General features: G+C 33.9%; 2 protein-coding genes across 2 annotated transcripts; both read left to right on the top strand.

The window, feature by feature from the left end:
- The first annotated feature begins 5986 nt into the window (after positions 1-5986).
- On the top strand, positions 5987-9924 carry LOC128676568 (androgen-dependent TFPI-regulating protein-like). The gene is made up of 4 exons (XM_053756746.1): positions 5987-6240; positions 7051-7191; positions 8536-8756; positions 8965-9924. The coding sequence occupies exons 1-4, from the start codon at positions 6061-6063 to the stop codon at positions 9245-9247; spliced, it is 825 nt and encodes a 274-aa protein (XP_053612721.1). The 5' UTR covers positions 5987-6060; the 3' UTR covers positions 9248-9924.
- A 1202-nt stretch (positions 9925-11126) lies between these two features.
- LOC128676744 (pancreatic lipase-related protein 2-like) lies at positions 11127-14610 on the top strand. Its single transcript, XM_053757049.1, has 6 exons — positions 11127-11311; positions 11591-11663; positions 12187-12317; positions 12862-13092; positions 13733-14060; positions 14448-14610. The coding sequence occupies exons 1-6, from the start codon at positions 11278-11280 to the stop codon at positions 14497-14499; spliced, it is 849 nt and encodes a 282-aa protein (XP_053613024.1). The 5' UTR covers positions 11127-11277; the 3' UTR covers positions 14500-14610.
- Positions 14611-15197: the final 587 nt, after the last annotated feature.

Genomic DNA, 15197 nt, shown 5'->3' with positions numbered 1-15197 from the left:
TCTACATAAAATGCTTAAAAAATGTAGTTACATATTTATTATCTTGTAGCGGTGCCTAAGTGATCATTTTGCATTGTTTATATATAAGATATGTAGGTATACAGAATTTACTGAAGAAAGTTAAAAAAAAACTGTTTTTTTTGCAAAAGATTCGAATTGATAAATTCGGTAAACCGATATCAATGTCAGGAATAATTTGTATTGGAAAAATTTCAACCAATATTGGTATAATCATTTTGAAGGACAGAATAGAAAATTAAATCGAAATTATTATTTCGATTTAATATTATTATATTATGATCCCACGGTGTCATAATGGAAAATAAATTCTATGATTAATTAGCACCTACTAGTATTACTATACTATTAGTATTACTCGCCCTCTAGCGGTATTATGACGAAACAGAAAATATATTTGGTCGTACAGCACGGGCGCGTAAAGTAGATCTACTTTACAATGGTCGTGCTGTACCTACGACCAAATTACATGCTTTGGTGAACACTGTGTAGATGGCGTACGATATCAAGGTTTTTAAGAGCGGGTTCCCATTGCTCAGTCGTGCTTTGTTGCGACGACGTCGCACGTTGTAGGTATTCCTCCGTCGTGTTCCGTTGTTTCCTATAGGGTTTGACACTGACATGCGTTGTCGAACGTCGAAATTTTTTTTTTTAATTACACGGCTTCGATTTTGCCAACGTTAAGGTTGAAATTGACACGGAATATAATATGTTATAATGATATTATAAATACGGATCAGTGTGTAACCTAAAATATAAAAGTATATAAATATATTATCACACGTTCTAAGTTTTTCGATGGGTGTCAAAATCAACATGACTGATGACGTCGCATCGTAACGCGTCTGAGCAATGGGAACACGCCACAGATTACCAATTAGTTACTACGAACACGCTATTTATACTCAAGCTGTCTTAGACAAATTTTAGCATTATTGCATTCAGTCCTATACTAGGGAAGGTCTATGCCCCGGCTTCGTGCGGGTGCAATATTATGCACGTTAACCTCATCCTGAGTCACTCTTATCTATTTAAAAAACCCGCATCAAAACTCGTTGCGTAGTTTTAAAGATCTAAGCATACGTAAGGTCAGACAGCGGGAAGCGACTTTGTTTTATACTATGTAGTGAAAAATCACTACAAAAGTAATAGTGTAGATGTTTTTCTTTATCAACTGATATTAACAGGCGAAGTCTTGTAATTAGCATAGTTTTATAAATAATATCTAATCATTATGATACATACTTTATCCTATATTTTGCTGAAGACCTCCAAAAATTAAATAATAAAATAAACACATTTTTATCACTATTCCCGTTCCGATTTGTACTGTGCTATTTTGTACCTAGTGATAATGTTTGAGCAAATAAACGTTTTGTTTCTTCCTTCCAGTTCATACTTACTCGTTAAAACTTCGAAAAAAAAATGTTGTGTGTAAAATACAGTGGTTGGTTACTTCACAAGTTTCTTTGATGTTTCCTCTCGGACACAAAGGGAACTACGCTTTTCACATCAAACAGGGGCTTTTTTTAATTTTCTGTAAACGGTGGCACAGTCTCTTTATTTGTTGTAACTTTGCTTTTTCTTAATGTATTTTGCAGTTACATTTATGACATTAGAGTTTTGAGCCCTGAGGATTATTACGGCTTTATAGCCAAATGGTAAAGCGAAACCATTTTACGAAGACGCCGTATTTTTGTTGCCGATACGATGTCAAAGTATTTGGTCCCTTAATCGCCTAACACGATTCACGTGACCACATGGAGCGGTCCTATTCCAGGTCATAACCACGCCACTGGCGCAGTACATCGAATGACGAATCTTTATAGAGTCCTCGTAACGTTTGGTGTATATTACTGTACCTATATGTACAAAAAGCTAGAAAGAATGAATGAATTAATAAATTAAACAAAAAAATACGTGGGCATATTACACATGTTTCTTTCACGCGTGGGTTTACCTGTTGTGAACGGTACATCTACTTCTCCAAGAAATTATTTCTCATTATTATTTTTCTTCTATTAGTGACAAAACCAATTAGCAAGCGGTGTGACTGCGCATGTTTGGCGAAAACTGTTGAGCATAATTTAATTTTTAGATGATGTATGCTATTTACGTAATTCACACTTTATATAAACAGAAGACACTGGAAATAAAAATTATTAGATTATTTCACGTCCTAGTATAAACAACAAAAAATAAATGACGTAGGATTATGAAGGCGATGTCACATCAAAATGATGACGAAAAGAAGTGTAAATAAAAAACAAAATAGATTTACACAAAACATCGGACCTCTTTTTCTTTTCCGCCTGACTACTACATACTACATCTGAATGGGTTCTTTAGGACAATCACGCGCGCGGGGCCCTTTCTAAATATATGGGACCACCACCGGTCTGATCAATCATAACTATCTAGATTTGGTTGATATTTTACATAAAAAAATACTATAAGAGGAAAAAAAAGATTAACAATCCTTTTTTTCCTAGTGGTCCAATCCTGGCACAGTGACATCAAAAAATTCCACAAGAGGAGGAGGTTAGAGGAGGCTTTTGCCCAGCAGTCAAGTGGGTCCTCAACAGCTAAAATACTAGTGGTCCAATCTCTGCTAAAAATGCACATGACATTTTATTATTAATCTCTAATGGTATTTACGTATTCTTCCTTCCATCTACCAAAAAACTTTTTGTTTAGTTTTTTTTTGATGTTGTTACCTTGTGTAGCAGCACTCTAAGGCTAGGTGCAGGGGTCCGAATGGACGGACCCCTACACCTAGAACCCTCGGATCCCTACACCTTAGGGCTACACAAGGTACTACATTTTTGAGGGAAACTATTCGTGGATTAACCCTTCCACCGCGGATGTCTGATTAATCCAACAAACATTTTCTTGCACATTTCGCTTGTGTGGTAAATATCCGACTGATCCAGTATGCTTAGCGCTGGTACTGGGAGCACGACAGTGTCGCGATAAAAGGGTTAAAAATAATTTAAAAAATATATATGCCACAGTTATGTACATGCTAGGTGGATACCTAGCTCGCCAACGCCTTTTTCTTCTTTCTTTTAACTCTCCTTCTGCCTAAGGTTATCTAGAATGGGTTGATTGTATATTTCTCTCGTGTGGCTGTAAAACATATTTTGTTACTCGGCTTGGGATACTGCCGTGCCCCCAGATTTGTATTGAATTGTATCATACCATGTTTTTGTTGAACTATGCTACAAACACATTAATTATAAAGACGTCATCACAACTTTTTCATATAATATTACTATAATTTGTAATAATTAGTAGATAATAATGAATATTATCTACTAATTATTATAAATTATAGTCATTATATCAAGTTTATACTTTAAATATTTATCCAGCCATATTATGATGTTACATGTGTTTCAATTAAATTGTGCATAATTGTACATAATAACTATAATACCGTATATATAATTATTTTACGAAATTATGAATACCTATGTCATATAGATTACCTATGTATGTGTTATGGACCAAGTAATTAATAGGACGCTATCAAAAATGCCCGCGCTACTTGAATAATGCCTAAAATGAAAGGGCAACATGCAGGTATAATCAAATTGACCAGGCATTATAATTACGCTTGTCATCTATTGTGCAGACTATAGCACAGAATAATGAAAACAGTTTATAACACTATTGTTGACTACATCACCGTACATACAGAAACGAATTGCCGTAAAGCTGACTCCACTTAGTTTTGTCGCATCTACCCCTAGAGTATTCTTAACTACGTAGGCGCGTAATGGTGGCGGCCAACGAGCTTGAAGATCAGGTGGTTTTAATGCTCTCCGCCACGGTTGAGGCTGGCTGGCGAAGCTGACCAGCAAGCCGAAGCTGCGGTGGTGAGCGACAACCATATGCGACGACAAAGCTCGCGTGGGGCCGCCATAGCCCCGCAGCGCCCCGGATAAATAATAATAAATAACATGGTTTGTTTTATTCTGCCCGAATTGGCTAGGCTGCATTCAAAGTGTCCGGGCATTATGATTAATCACCATATACGAGTATATATACGATATAGACAAAAAATATTGACTTATATCCACGTCTTTATTATTATTTTACAATAGGATTATTATAGAAGCGTGCAAATATTGTGTGCGTCATCCCATGACCCTCCAACCCAGCGTTTACATGTAAGAGCCATGCCACATTGCTCGGTTGCGTTCCGTCGTCCGTCACGTTTACATCCGTTGAGGATCATCGCAGATATATGTATGGAGATAACCTGTAGAAAACAACGGAGCACAACGGAGTCACATGGTGGTGCGTCGTCGTAACGGAGCGCGACTGAGTAATGGGGCTGTCACAGAATATAGAATAAATAGGTGATTTATATTTGTATGAAAGTAAAATGTAAGGATTTATCAATACTTTTAAAACAAACGTTGTTAGTGCTATGAGACTCATACTCGGGTTTACTTGTAAAACTACAAGTGTGAACTGTATGAGCCTTGAATTGTGGTTTTGTAATATAAATAGTACCTAGGATTTCCCAAAATATCGGAAATCGTGAGTTCACGGCGAAACACCATTCATTAACATATTTTTTTTATATTGTAGTCTTTGTAAAATGTAATATGACCATATAGGTATATGTCGCTGGACGGGATTATCCCGTCTTTATCTGTCACGTCAACACACGTCGTGTTCATATTGATTTTTAATATAATTTAGAACCTCTTATTTTTTTTAAAGATAAAAAATTACTGTGAACAGTTTGATTATCTAATACTTCTACGCATGGATTTGTAAGTACTTTGTAATAATTCCATGCTTCTACGTTATAGATGTCTGTCACAATATTGAACATCTACATAATTTAGAATCACTCATATCCTCAATCCACTGGACGAGTTGTTATACGAAATTTGGTACACGGGTAGGTAGAATGTAACCTGGAATAACATAACATAGGGTACTTTTTATCCCGAAATTCCCACAAAGCGCGAGGCGAAGCTAGTTTTTTAATAAGAACCTCTTACACTGAGATTGTCAATTTTTATCATAAAACTTAAATTTTTATTATCCTCAGCCACATAATTTTGCTGTCATGAGATATTACTAGCCTGGTGTTAGATACATATTCTACAAAAATTTACTTCGCAATCAAATAAATACCTAAAGCAAACACTTGAGTCACAAACCGAGACGATGCGATAATGGTATGATAGTATAAGTAGTCGATTTCTAATGATATGACTACTAGATGCTGAAAATCGAAGTGGGGAAGAAAAAGCAGGAAAGCGGCTCTAACGCGTGAGAGAATGAGAGAGAGTCGATTTCGCCATATCCCAGTAGTTCAACATCACAGCATCCTGAGCATGAGTCAAAATCAAATCATTTATTCAGAAATTAGGCCTTCACAGGCACTTTTCACAAGCTCCAAACTATTGAGTGTCAGTAGGCTGGACTGTGCGTCACAAATGGGTATGACCGGCAGTGAATGACTACATTTTTGTTTTTGACTGTACATAGCCAATAGGTATGCTAGCTATACTAGAAATAGTTTAATTGTATGTTTTTATTTAGTATACGAAAATATGGAGCTAGAAAAACGAAATGTTGTCAATTGCTTTTTATTGCAAACCTAAAATAGTTGTATACTTACTACCAATTTTTTTCAGAACGTCTTTTCATGGCAAGTTTAATCTATGTAGTGACTTCTGTTCTTGTACCTGTTATAATGAAACAAGTTTTAATTACTTTACCTTTTTACAATTATCTAATATATTACATAGAAAGTTACCTAACCACCTGGCAGCCAGACCATGTGGCCAGAGGGATATTTTTCATGCAATTGTTTTTTTTTTTATAAAACAGCTGTCTACAATGAGAGTCGGAGCTAAGTATACCTATACTCTGTAAGGAAAATCTTGTTGTTAGTACAATGACGTAACGCTAGCCTAACAAAACTCATCCACTCACAGAGTCCAGTGCAGAACCTCTTAACACAATGCACAGTGAGGTTCCTTCACACTTACTAAGGACACTTACGTGAAAATGTATAAGAAAAATAGTGATGTACTTACCAAATGCAGGCTGTGGTTGTATAGTTTGGCCTATATTCATTTAGCTGTAATGTCGGTTAAAATGCTAAAAATTGACTTCCGGTCGTCTGCGCATCCTGAGGTGTGGGTTTACCAGGATATAAGGTTCAAGCTGATCACCTGTTGGTTCAATGTAAGTATTTAGCGGATTTTTTGTTGATGTGTTTTTTGTCTCTCTCATCTCCGAGTGGTCGTTCTCGACTGTGATGCCCTGAAGTTCGGGGTTAGCGTCAAAAATAAAGCCTTAAATTGTGAAGATTCGACTGTGCTTTCACGACCGGTTTGACCCGCTTTTGGAATGTTTTGGAATATATACATTTTATGTAACACTGATTGAGGCAATGTGACAAAAACGTTTATATTTATTATATTAAGAGGATCCTGCCTCACTTTATTATGTTATTTTCAGTACCCTTCTATTTTTTATGATATTAATATGTCAACAAATGGAGTTTCATCATTGTTTGTTTATTCATTTTCTTCATAATGATATCATTATTTCGATTGTAGCTGCAGATGAATATATACATACATTATGTCTGTCTGTCATGATTTATGTCTCATTTTCTGGCTTCCAAAGAAAAATAATGCTAGTAGTTACATTACAATTACAACGTTTGTTTCACAAAAGTAATTACAATAACATTACAATAATATAGTAAAATGACGTGTTTTTGCACGCATTTATTGAAATGAATATTTAAAAAATTACATTTATTTGATGTCACCATTACATACTAATTATACACCACAGTTGTAATGGCAATGATAAATCTCTTAATATTAATGCAAATTTTAGTATTCTTTTTTGCAGAAAAAAAAATCCGCAAATAAGTTAAATTACAGAAAATAAATCTTAGTCAATAACTTCACAGGAAAATATTAGCTACAACATGTTTGTTTTGTTTTTCCGCAATTTGAAAAACCTTTCATTTTTTTTCAGTTGGCGACTCTCGCGTATTTGCCCACAAGCCTGTATTGCGAATGGCGGGAACTACACTCCCAAGGAAACCTGAGCCACGTTAGGGTGTTAAACAAAATGAGGAACTTATGTTTCACAAGCATCCTTCTACCGGTCACAATTGTAAGTTATATCCGAGAAATAGTTCCCAATTTTCTGTGTTGTCTCAAGTTTTGAACTAGATTGACGCCCTAAACTCTTTGCCCGCTGTCTCATTCGCGTGTTGCATTCTGGGTTGTGATGACGCAAAGCCAGTAGGAGGTATTCCTCGATGCGTACACATTCTAAAGGGCACCTACCAATTGTAACCCTAAAATATTCGTATTTACGCCAAAATGTTTTAAAAATGGATAGGTTGCACGTTGCATTTCACTATAGAACAACATTTAAAATGAAAATAAAAATGCAAATTTAAATTTAAAAATGAGAACAAAAAACTACATATATTTACTATATAACATATATAATATTTATGCTTTAAGGGTCATTACAATATCGCCAATATCTCAAATATCTCAATATATTAACGCATTATAATCCTGACATAATGCACGATCTTGTGACGGTGTCCTTTCTGAATTAGGCTCTCATTATATTCATTGTCTTTATATAGTACAGTCAACTTCACAGCGGTGATGATCTATGTGGTGGTAATAGCGGTTGACTTGTATCCAAGCTGGGCAGGTTGACGTGATGTTGACTGTACGATCGGTACGTAAATAAACATTAAATATGCGTAGGATGGGCTCTGCGTGTGGTCAATCGACGACTATCGAATTTTGTACTTTGAGACAATCCTAACTAATATTATAAATGCGAAAGTATGTTTGTTCGCTGATGACGCTTTATGATCTTCCTGAAATTGCATACATGTAGATGAAGTACGGAGAAGGAAATAGGGACATATAGGGATATTAATCCCGGATAAATATAATAACTGCTCTCGTGAGAAAGTCAGAAGATAGTATTAGTAGTATACGAATAATCCTACGTCGCTGCTGTCGAATAAATTTGACAAGAAAATAAAATACAATAAAAAAGAAACTTTCCAGATACGGTACTTTGTGTTTAGCCGACTAGCTAGCTAGCTAGCTATACATATAATCTCATTTCCAAATGAAAATGTATACATAGAAAACCTAATAAATTTTTCATAATGAGTAGTGTCTATGTGCATTTTTTTGAATACAATGCAATGAAATACGTGTGATGAACAATTAATTATGCTACTTGATTTAGAGATTTAAATGCGAACTTCTATATAAGCATAAGTCTGCTATATGTATACCTATCACATTAATATTAATTATAATCAACGTAAATTAAAACACGCCCCTTAAAAAAATGAACGGGAGTTTGCTAAATGCATTTGTCTCGTTGAGTTTCCTAATCCGTTTTCAATTTCTATTTCTTGTGTAACATTCTAGAACTAATGTGGGATTAATTAGTGTTTTGTTTTCTTTGCAGTTTTCAGATTTATTGTTTTGGCGGCTTTGGAATAAAGATAGGGAGTTGGTGGCTCCAGCGTCCGTTGATGAGTTGGCGCCATTTTGGACACAGCATTGTATGCACACAGTCTCCTTGGTGTTTGTGGTTCTAGACTTGATCCTGTGTCCACGAAAAATACCCAAAAACTTTACGCTTGGCCTCTCTCTTATGTTTCTGTTCTTAGGAACCTATACTAGCGTGTGAGTATTAATTTTTTTTTATTATTTTGGAAAACTTACAGCTTATAACATGGTGTAGAGCTTAATTAAAAAAAAAAAACGATAATTAATTTAAAAATATTTTTAAACTGCGTAAAAATATATGGGAGTATACTGATTTTTTGCATGATTGTATGTATCACGATATGGTCTAACGTAATAGTGTTCAGTAATACTTATTTGTTTACAGATGCGTGCACGCCCTATCTCAAGGACAGTACGTGTATCCAGTAATTAGAACACTAAGTCGACATAAACTTTGTCTTTTAGTGGTGTATGTATTTCTGGAACACTACTTCTATTACTTACTTCAGTGGAGAGTCATAGATATACTCTGGAGTAAAGGTACCAGTAGAAACAAAAGCGAAAATAATAATTCTATTTTAAGTTACATCCCAACATGCAAATTAGCTTTAAACAAAATTATACCAATTTTAAGACTAACGAAATCTGCCGCGAATACGCAATCTTAATTATTTTTTTCTGTTTTACCATCTGATTGGTACAGCCTATCAGTAAGTTATCAAATGCAATCGAGGTAACTATCTGATGGATAAAAACAGATCTCGTATCAGTTAAAGTCCTCTGCGTAAAATTAGTGAATTGAAGAAGGTAACTTAGTAAAATTTATTTCAAAATGGGTAAAGATTTTGATATAAATCTTTGCTTCAAACTGAAAACTGTTGAATCAAATAAGACTTTTTTTGTAGTATGTATTATAAATTCTGTGTTTTTGGTATATTATTATTAACTGTTGTTATTGTTTTATTTGTTTATTTGATTAATTGATAGATTTATTTTCCTAAAAATTAATTTATTTATCTATAGAGATCAGCGTGTCTTAATGTTTGTAATTAAATGAATGAATGGATAGATATATACTGTGAGTAATAAACGTATTAACGTTTTTTGTAAGGATTTAATAGATCCTTGACATTGTACATAGCAATTTCCCAAAAAGTTGTCTGGAAGAAATTGCTTACAGCGATAAGGCCGCCTTTTGCACAATCTATCTATACCATAATGTCATGCTATGTGTGATTATACATTTTGTACTTATGTATACTATGTAATTAATTTGTGCAATAAAGAATTTTTGTATTGTATTGTACATAGCTGTTTATTAAAAAAAATAATTAAAATGAAATTAGAAAACCTTGTGTGTTTTTTTTATTTACTAGAGAATTGTCAATGGAGTAAATAGGTGAGTATACTTGTACATCCTTACAAACATGTAAGGGTACAGTACAACACTGTACAGACAGACATACAAAGAGATGCGAGTATGAAGTGACAAGTGACAAGACTGCGTGAACGCGATAAACTCAAAAACTACTATAGTATAGACGAATTTTTGTACGGTTTTCACCAATACCTATATAGTGAGAACGAAGAACCTGCCGACAAACTGTAAAACAGTTTGGCAGATCATTTAAATCTTTAATGTACTGTTTTTGTTGAATAAATAAAAAATAAAAAAAGTTGATTCTTGAGAAAAGTTTACGTGTATTTATATTTATTTTGGTTTTACCCGAAGCGAAGCCGGGAAATTATTATAGATTAATTAGCCTTATAATAGCGTAATTATTGGCTTTGAGAAACGTCTCACAGATTCGAAAGTTGAATATTTTTCAATTTATTACTTTTACATGTCATTTGTTAAACATTGAAAATAAATAAAGGTATCGTATTGCAAGTTTGTTATGTACTTCTTTGAAAATGTGTATTTGCTTTGTTTATAGTCATAACGCCTTGTACACTATACTTATATACGTATGTAAATATTGGTTTATAAAATGTGTAAACGATTCTGCATCATCGTACAACCACAATGGCACTAAACTAACCGATAGTCTTCGGTATATTTATATTAGCATTTTCTCGGTTTCTTCCTCAGCCATTAAGTATCCCAGTCCAGAGTCAATTTCGTACTAAAGTCAAACTTTTTATTTGGTTGTAATTCGTGTTAGATGTTTTGCTTGTTTTAGTTGATCTTTCTATTCGATTTCAGTTGATTGGGAAAGATTTTAATCTGTTGTAAAATTTTCAAAATGCAATGCAAGGATTTTGTATAAATTTTGATGCCTATGTGACTTATTACGCAAATAGTACAGATAAATTATTTTCTCTCTTTCTATTATAACCAGGCGGAACCACAGGTTTGTTGACATTTGTGTACCTTGTAACTAATACAATTTGAGTCAATATTCGTGCCAGCTCATATCTTTTCGTATAATTTCTTGCAATCAGCAACAAGGAACAAAACTAGGAAGCTTCGAGATTCTTTTATCATTAATGTCTCAATATCAGTTGTTTTCACCTTTGTTATTGTCGTATTTACTAAAATGTCGGCAAATTTTACTTTGATGATAACGTTCCCCTAATTATATGTGTCACAATCACAAGCACAATCATGTTTTGATCGAGGTTCATATAAATACTGCTTCGACTAAAAGTGCGAGATATTTTATAAGGATACTTATTAAAAGTTAGTGAAATCAATATGTTGAAGAGTGTTTTATTACTTCTAGGTCTAGGTAAGTGGCGCTTATTAATAAACTTCGGATGTACCTGTGATTTTTTCCCTTCTTCTTCTTCTTTGTGTTTAATAAGGTACTTGAGTACAGAACACTGGCTACCTTTTTTGGTTTTCATTTTTGTTACATACCTATTTTTACATTATATAACTTTTACTACGAGTATTTTGTCATGAATAATTCACTACTGATTTTGTTAGAAGTTGCGTATATAATTTCTATAATTGCAATAAAATTATATTGCAGATACAATATTAAAACTAAATAACCTTGTTACAGCTGTTGCCAAGGGTAACCCTGATGCAGAATTACAAAGAAATGGAGAGTTTAATAGATATTACTTATATAACAGGTGAGTTCGTTAACATCATCATTTTAGACAAAGAGAAAGACAAAGATAAATATATTTTATATACCAATAACATGAGTTTAAATCCTACATGTTCAGGACATTCTATCATCCCACAAAACAAAATTGCAATTAACTAACGGCCCGTCCCAGTTTTGCTCGGGTAAAATCACAAAAAGTAGCCTATGTTACTCCTGAAGGTTTCGTCTATCTCTCTCTAAATTTTATCAAAATCGGCCCTGTAGTTTTTTAATACAAATCGTAATAAAAGTACAAATCTTCTTTTTATAATATTATAGTATAGAAGTATGAATTAATTTTACTTATTATCTATTTAATCTTTAATCAACAGTTTCTATCAAGGACCCAACGTTACTTTTTTTAATTCAATTACATCCGTATTACTATACATGGTACTATATTATAAATAAAACAACGAAAAAATGAACAACAATATGAAATATAGAAGGACCATACGACTTATTGACCTGTTGCAGAATTCATTATAATTTTTGTATATTTTCAGGCAAATATTAGGCGAACAGCTAGGTTTTAATACAACTAGCGTGAATATTATAGTAGGGGTTACCACTGTCGTCATTGTGCACGGTCACCAGGGCACGTATCTCACTTCTCTTAACCCTGATCTTAGAAGAGGTAAGAAATATTTGTTATTTTTTTCTTCAAGTCAAAATTGTATAATATATAAAATTAGTATGCACTTATAGTGTAATAATATTTTTATTAATATTATTAATAGACTGGAAAATAACACTGTAAACATTGACCAAAAATTAGGATAGGAACAAGTACTTAATTTATGGAGTTGTATTTTTACATATAATTACGCCATTTATATTTAAGTACGCCATTATGATTAATAATGTGAATTTCTTTGCGAAAGCAAAACAGACATGATTTTCATACAAACTTTCATCCGTCATTATGGTAATTGGGGCGTTAATTTTTGGAAAAAGTAGCCTCTGTTTGAATGGGGATTAAAATCGATCGAATCGAGAAGTGAAAGCAGAACAGACAGACTTTCGCATTTATAATATTAGTATGAGTACCTGTTGCATTATGCATTTGCATATGTGTTGAAATTACTTATCATGTGATTTTAGAAAAAATGCTGAACATGTATAAACTTCCTCGAGTTTAAACTTAAAACGACTTAATTACTTGTTGATTTTTATTACAGAGCTATTGAAGACTGAAAATGTCAACGTAATAGCCGTGGATTGGTCAATATACGCAGCTATGTCGTACTCACTTGCCGAAAATGCGGTGTTGAGTATTGGCGAGCACCTGGCTACTTTCTTAGCCAATCAAGAGATATACCCTGCAACTCTTCACTTGATTGGTTTCAATTTGGGAGCTCATATAGTTGGTGTTGCTGGTAGAAGGCTCGGCGGTGTTGCTAGAATTACAGGTAAATACTAGGAAAATCCGCCCAGTGATTATCGTAAGAAGTGATTAAGGGAACACAGCCGAACTATCTTCATTTTTAGGTTTATTTTTAAAGCGAACCCAGGGTTTCAATGCGTCCCAGCGGTGAATGGAATTGGGAACATGAGTATACGATGAGATAAAGTGAAAAAACCTAATTAAAATTTCACTTCACTTTCAATGACAAAAATCAGTTTGTAACATACCTAATATTACAGCTACCGTACGGAGGAGGGGCATGTAACTGTAGGTCACGTCCAGACTGACAATGTTCTACACGTTCCAACACACGTAGGTACTAGGAATTACTCACTGACGTTATCGGAATCATTTGCCGGACAGGACTTAAGTTTATTTGTGTAGAAAGTTATTTATCATTGACCCCATTTACTCGTATTATCATCATTATATATTTCATCAAATCTCAGCCTCAAAAATTTTATGCTGATTATATTTCTAATAAATTTCTAATAAAAACAAGATTCATTATCAGACATAAACGACTCCCAAGGTCCGCCACTGCTTGGTTTTTAATTTTAAACATCCAGTCGTAAAAACAGATTATATCTAAGTACCTAATTAAAGAAGCAATTATCAATAACTAACCTAAAAAACAATTTCAGGACTGGATCCATCTAGGAGCACCATAAGATTAGCCAGAACCGACGCGTATTACGTAGAGGTAATCCATACAGATGTGAGTGGAATATCCTCCAACGGTCTGGATGTCCAGTTGGGTCATGCGGACTTTTACCCCAACGGTGGGAGCTACCAACCAGGGTGTTGGGGTGGACATGACTGCAGTCACAACAGAGCATGGATGTACTTAGTTGCGTCGTTTAGAGATAACACATTTAATGCTAACTGCTGTAACACAATGCTTCAGAAAAACTGGAATACATGCCGTGGTACATTTCTCTCGATGGGAAATAATGTACTGATGAAATTTCCGTAAGTATTTTCATCTTGTTATTTTATTTCAAGTATGATTTCATATATAAATAAAAAACTCCTGTCGAAAAAAAAAATGCATTTAGACAGTGATTTAACGTTCCAGCTTTGCTCGGGTAAAACCATAATTTTGTAGTACCTAGTAGTCGTCTCTGAGTTATTCATTACAAACAAATTACTACTTTAATACACATAAAGATTATTCCGACACCAGTGGAACAAAAATAGTTACTATGTATAATTACTGAGTCAGAATATAACTGAACTAATGCTGAAATCCAATTTCTGTATTAGTTCAGTTATATTCTGAATCTATGGTTTCTTATGACATAATTTGGAAATTTTCTTTGTCAAAAATGTTTTCAATTATAATTATCGACGTTTCAGGTGTCCCTCCGGAATCTACAGAGTCAACACACGATCCAGTTATCCATTCTAATAAGTTCTAAAAATGTTAATTTTAGCCGATACTTCCAGCATTGTAGTTTTATATTATAAGAGGAAGTCGTTATATTTTTAATAAATAAAAAAGAAAACATGTTGGCAAAAATGTTTTTTGTATTTTTTCCCCTAGAAATACTGCAGCGCTTACCCTAAAATTTCAAAGACTTACCGCAAGTAATATAAATGGATGTAGCTCAAACTGAATATCACGTGCAATTATGATGTTGCCATGAGCCTCGTGTTTAATTAATAACAGTGACAAACTGACATAGGTATACATACATAAAGCACACTACTCGGATTCAGTGCGAATTGGATACAGACGAGAACACTTTTGGCCACCCAACCAATGACCATGCAACCGCCAAAGTGGCTTTTAATTCCCAAACTAATATTATACTAAACTATACTGATTGTTGATTATTTAAGGTAAGGTTTTTTTAACATTAATCCAGCGCTTCTCGGCAGAATGGCGGGAAACCGCATTGGATCAACACTTGTGGGAGCAGAAATGGTAGGCCTTTGCCCAGCAGTGAGACATGAAAGTAGCTTGAAAAAAAATTCTTTGTCACCATTTTAGGTGACAGTCGCAAATATTTTCATATTTTGCGTCATTAGAATTAGTACAAACCATCTGACTTCCATACAAACCAAAAAATAAGTACACACTACCGTACTCATGATTTTAATTGG

Source organism: Plodia interpunctella, chromosome 16, assembly GCF_027563975.2.
Source record: "Plodia interpunctella isolate USDA-ARS_2022_Savannah chromosome 16, ilPloInte3.2, whole genome shotgun sequence".
Lineage (NCBI taxonomy): Eukaryota > Metazoa > Arthropoda > Insecta > Lepidoptera > Pyralidae > Plodia > Plodia interpunctella.
The sequence above is the reverse complement of the archived record's forward strand: the minus strand, read 5'-3'. Positions and strand labels throughout refer to the sequence as shown.

What these genes read in the sequence shown, in the direction of transcription:
- LOC128676568 (XM_053756746.1), top strand. Translation starts at nt 6,061, where the DNA reads ATGTATAAGAAAAATAGTGATGTACTTACCAAATGCAGGCTGTGGTTG. An exon ending in TGATCACCTGTTGGTTCAAT is followed by an intron (nt 6,241 to 7,050) that starts GTAAGTATTTAG and finishes ATTTTTTTTCAG; the next exon opens with TTGGCGACTCTCGCGTATTT. An exon ending in TCCTTCTACCGGTCACAATT is followed by an intron (nt 7,192 to 8,535) that starts GTAAGTTATATC and finishes TTTTCTTTGCAG; the next exon opens with TTTTCAGATTTATTGTTTTG.
- LOC128676744 (XM_053757049.1), top strand. Translation starts at nt 11,278, where the DNA reads ATGTTGAAGAGTGTTTTATTACTTCTAGGTCTAG. An exon ending in TTTATTACTTCTAGGTCTAG is followed by an intron (nt 11,312 to 11,590) that starts GTAAGTGGCGCT and finishes ACCTTGTTACAG; the next exon opens with CTGTTGCCAAGGGTAACCCT. An exon ending in AATGTACTGATGAAATTTCC is followed by an intron (nt 14,061 to 14,447) that starts GTAAGTATTTTC and finishes TCGACGTTTCAG; the next exon opens with GTGTCCCTCCGGAATCTACA.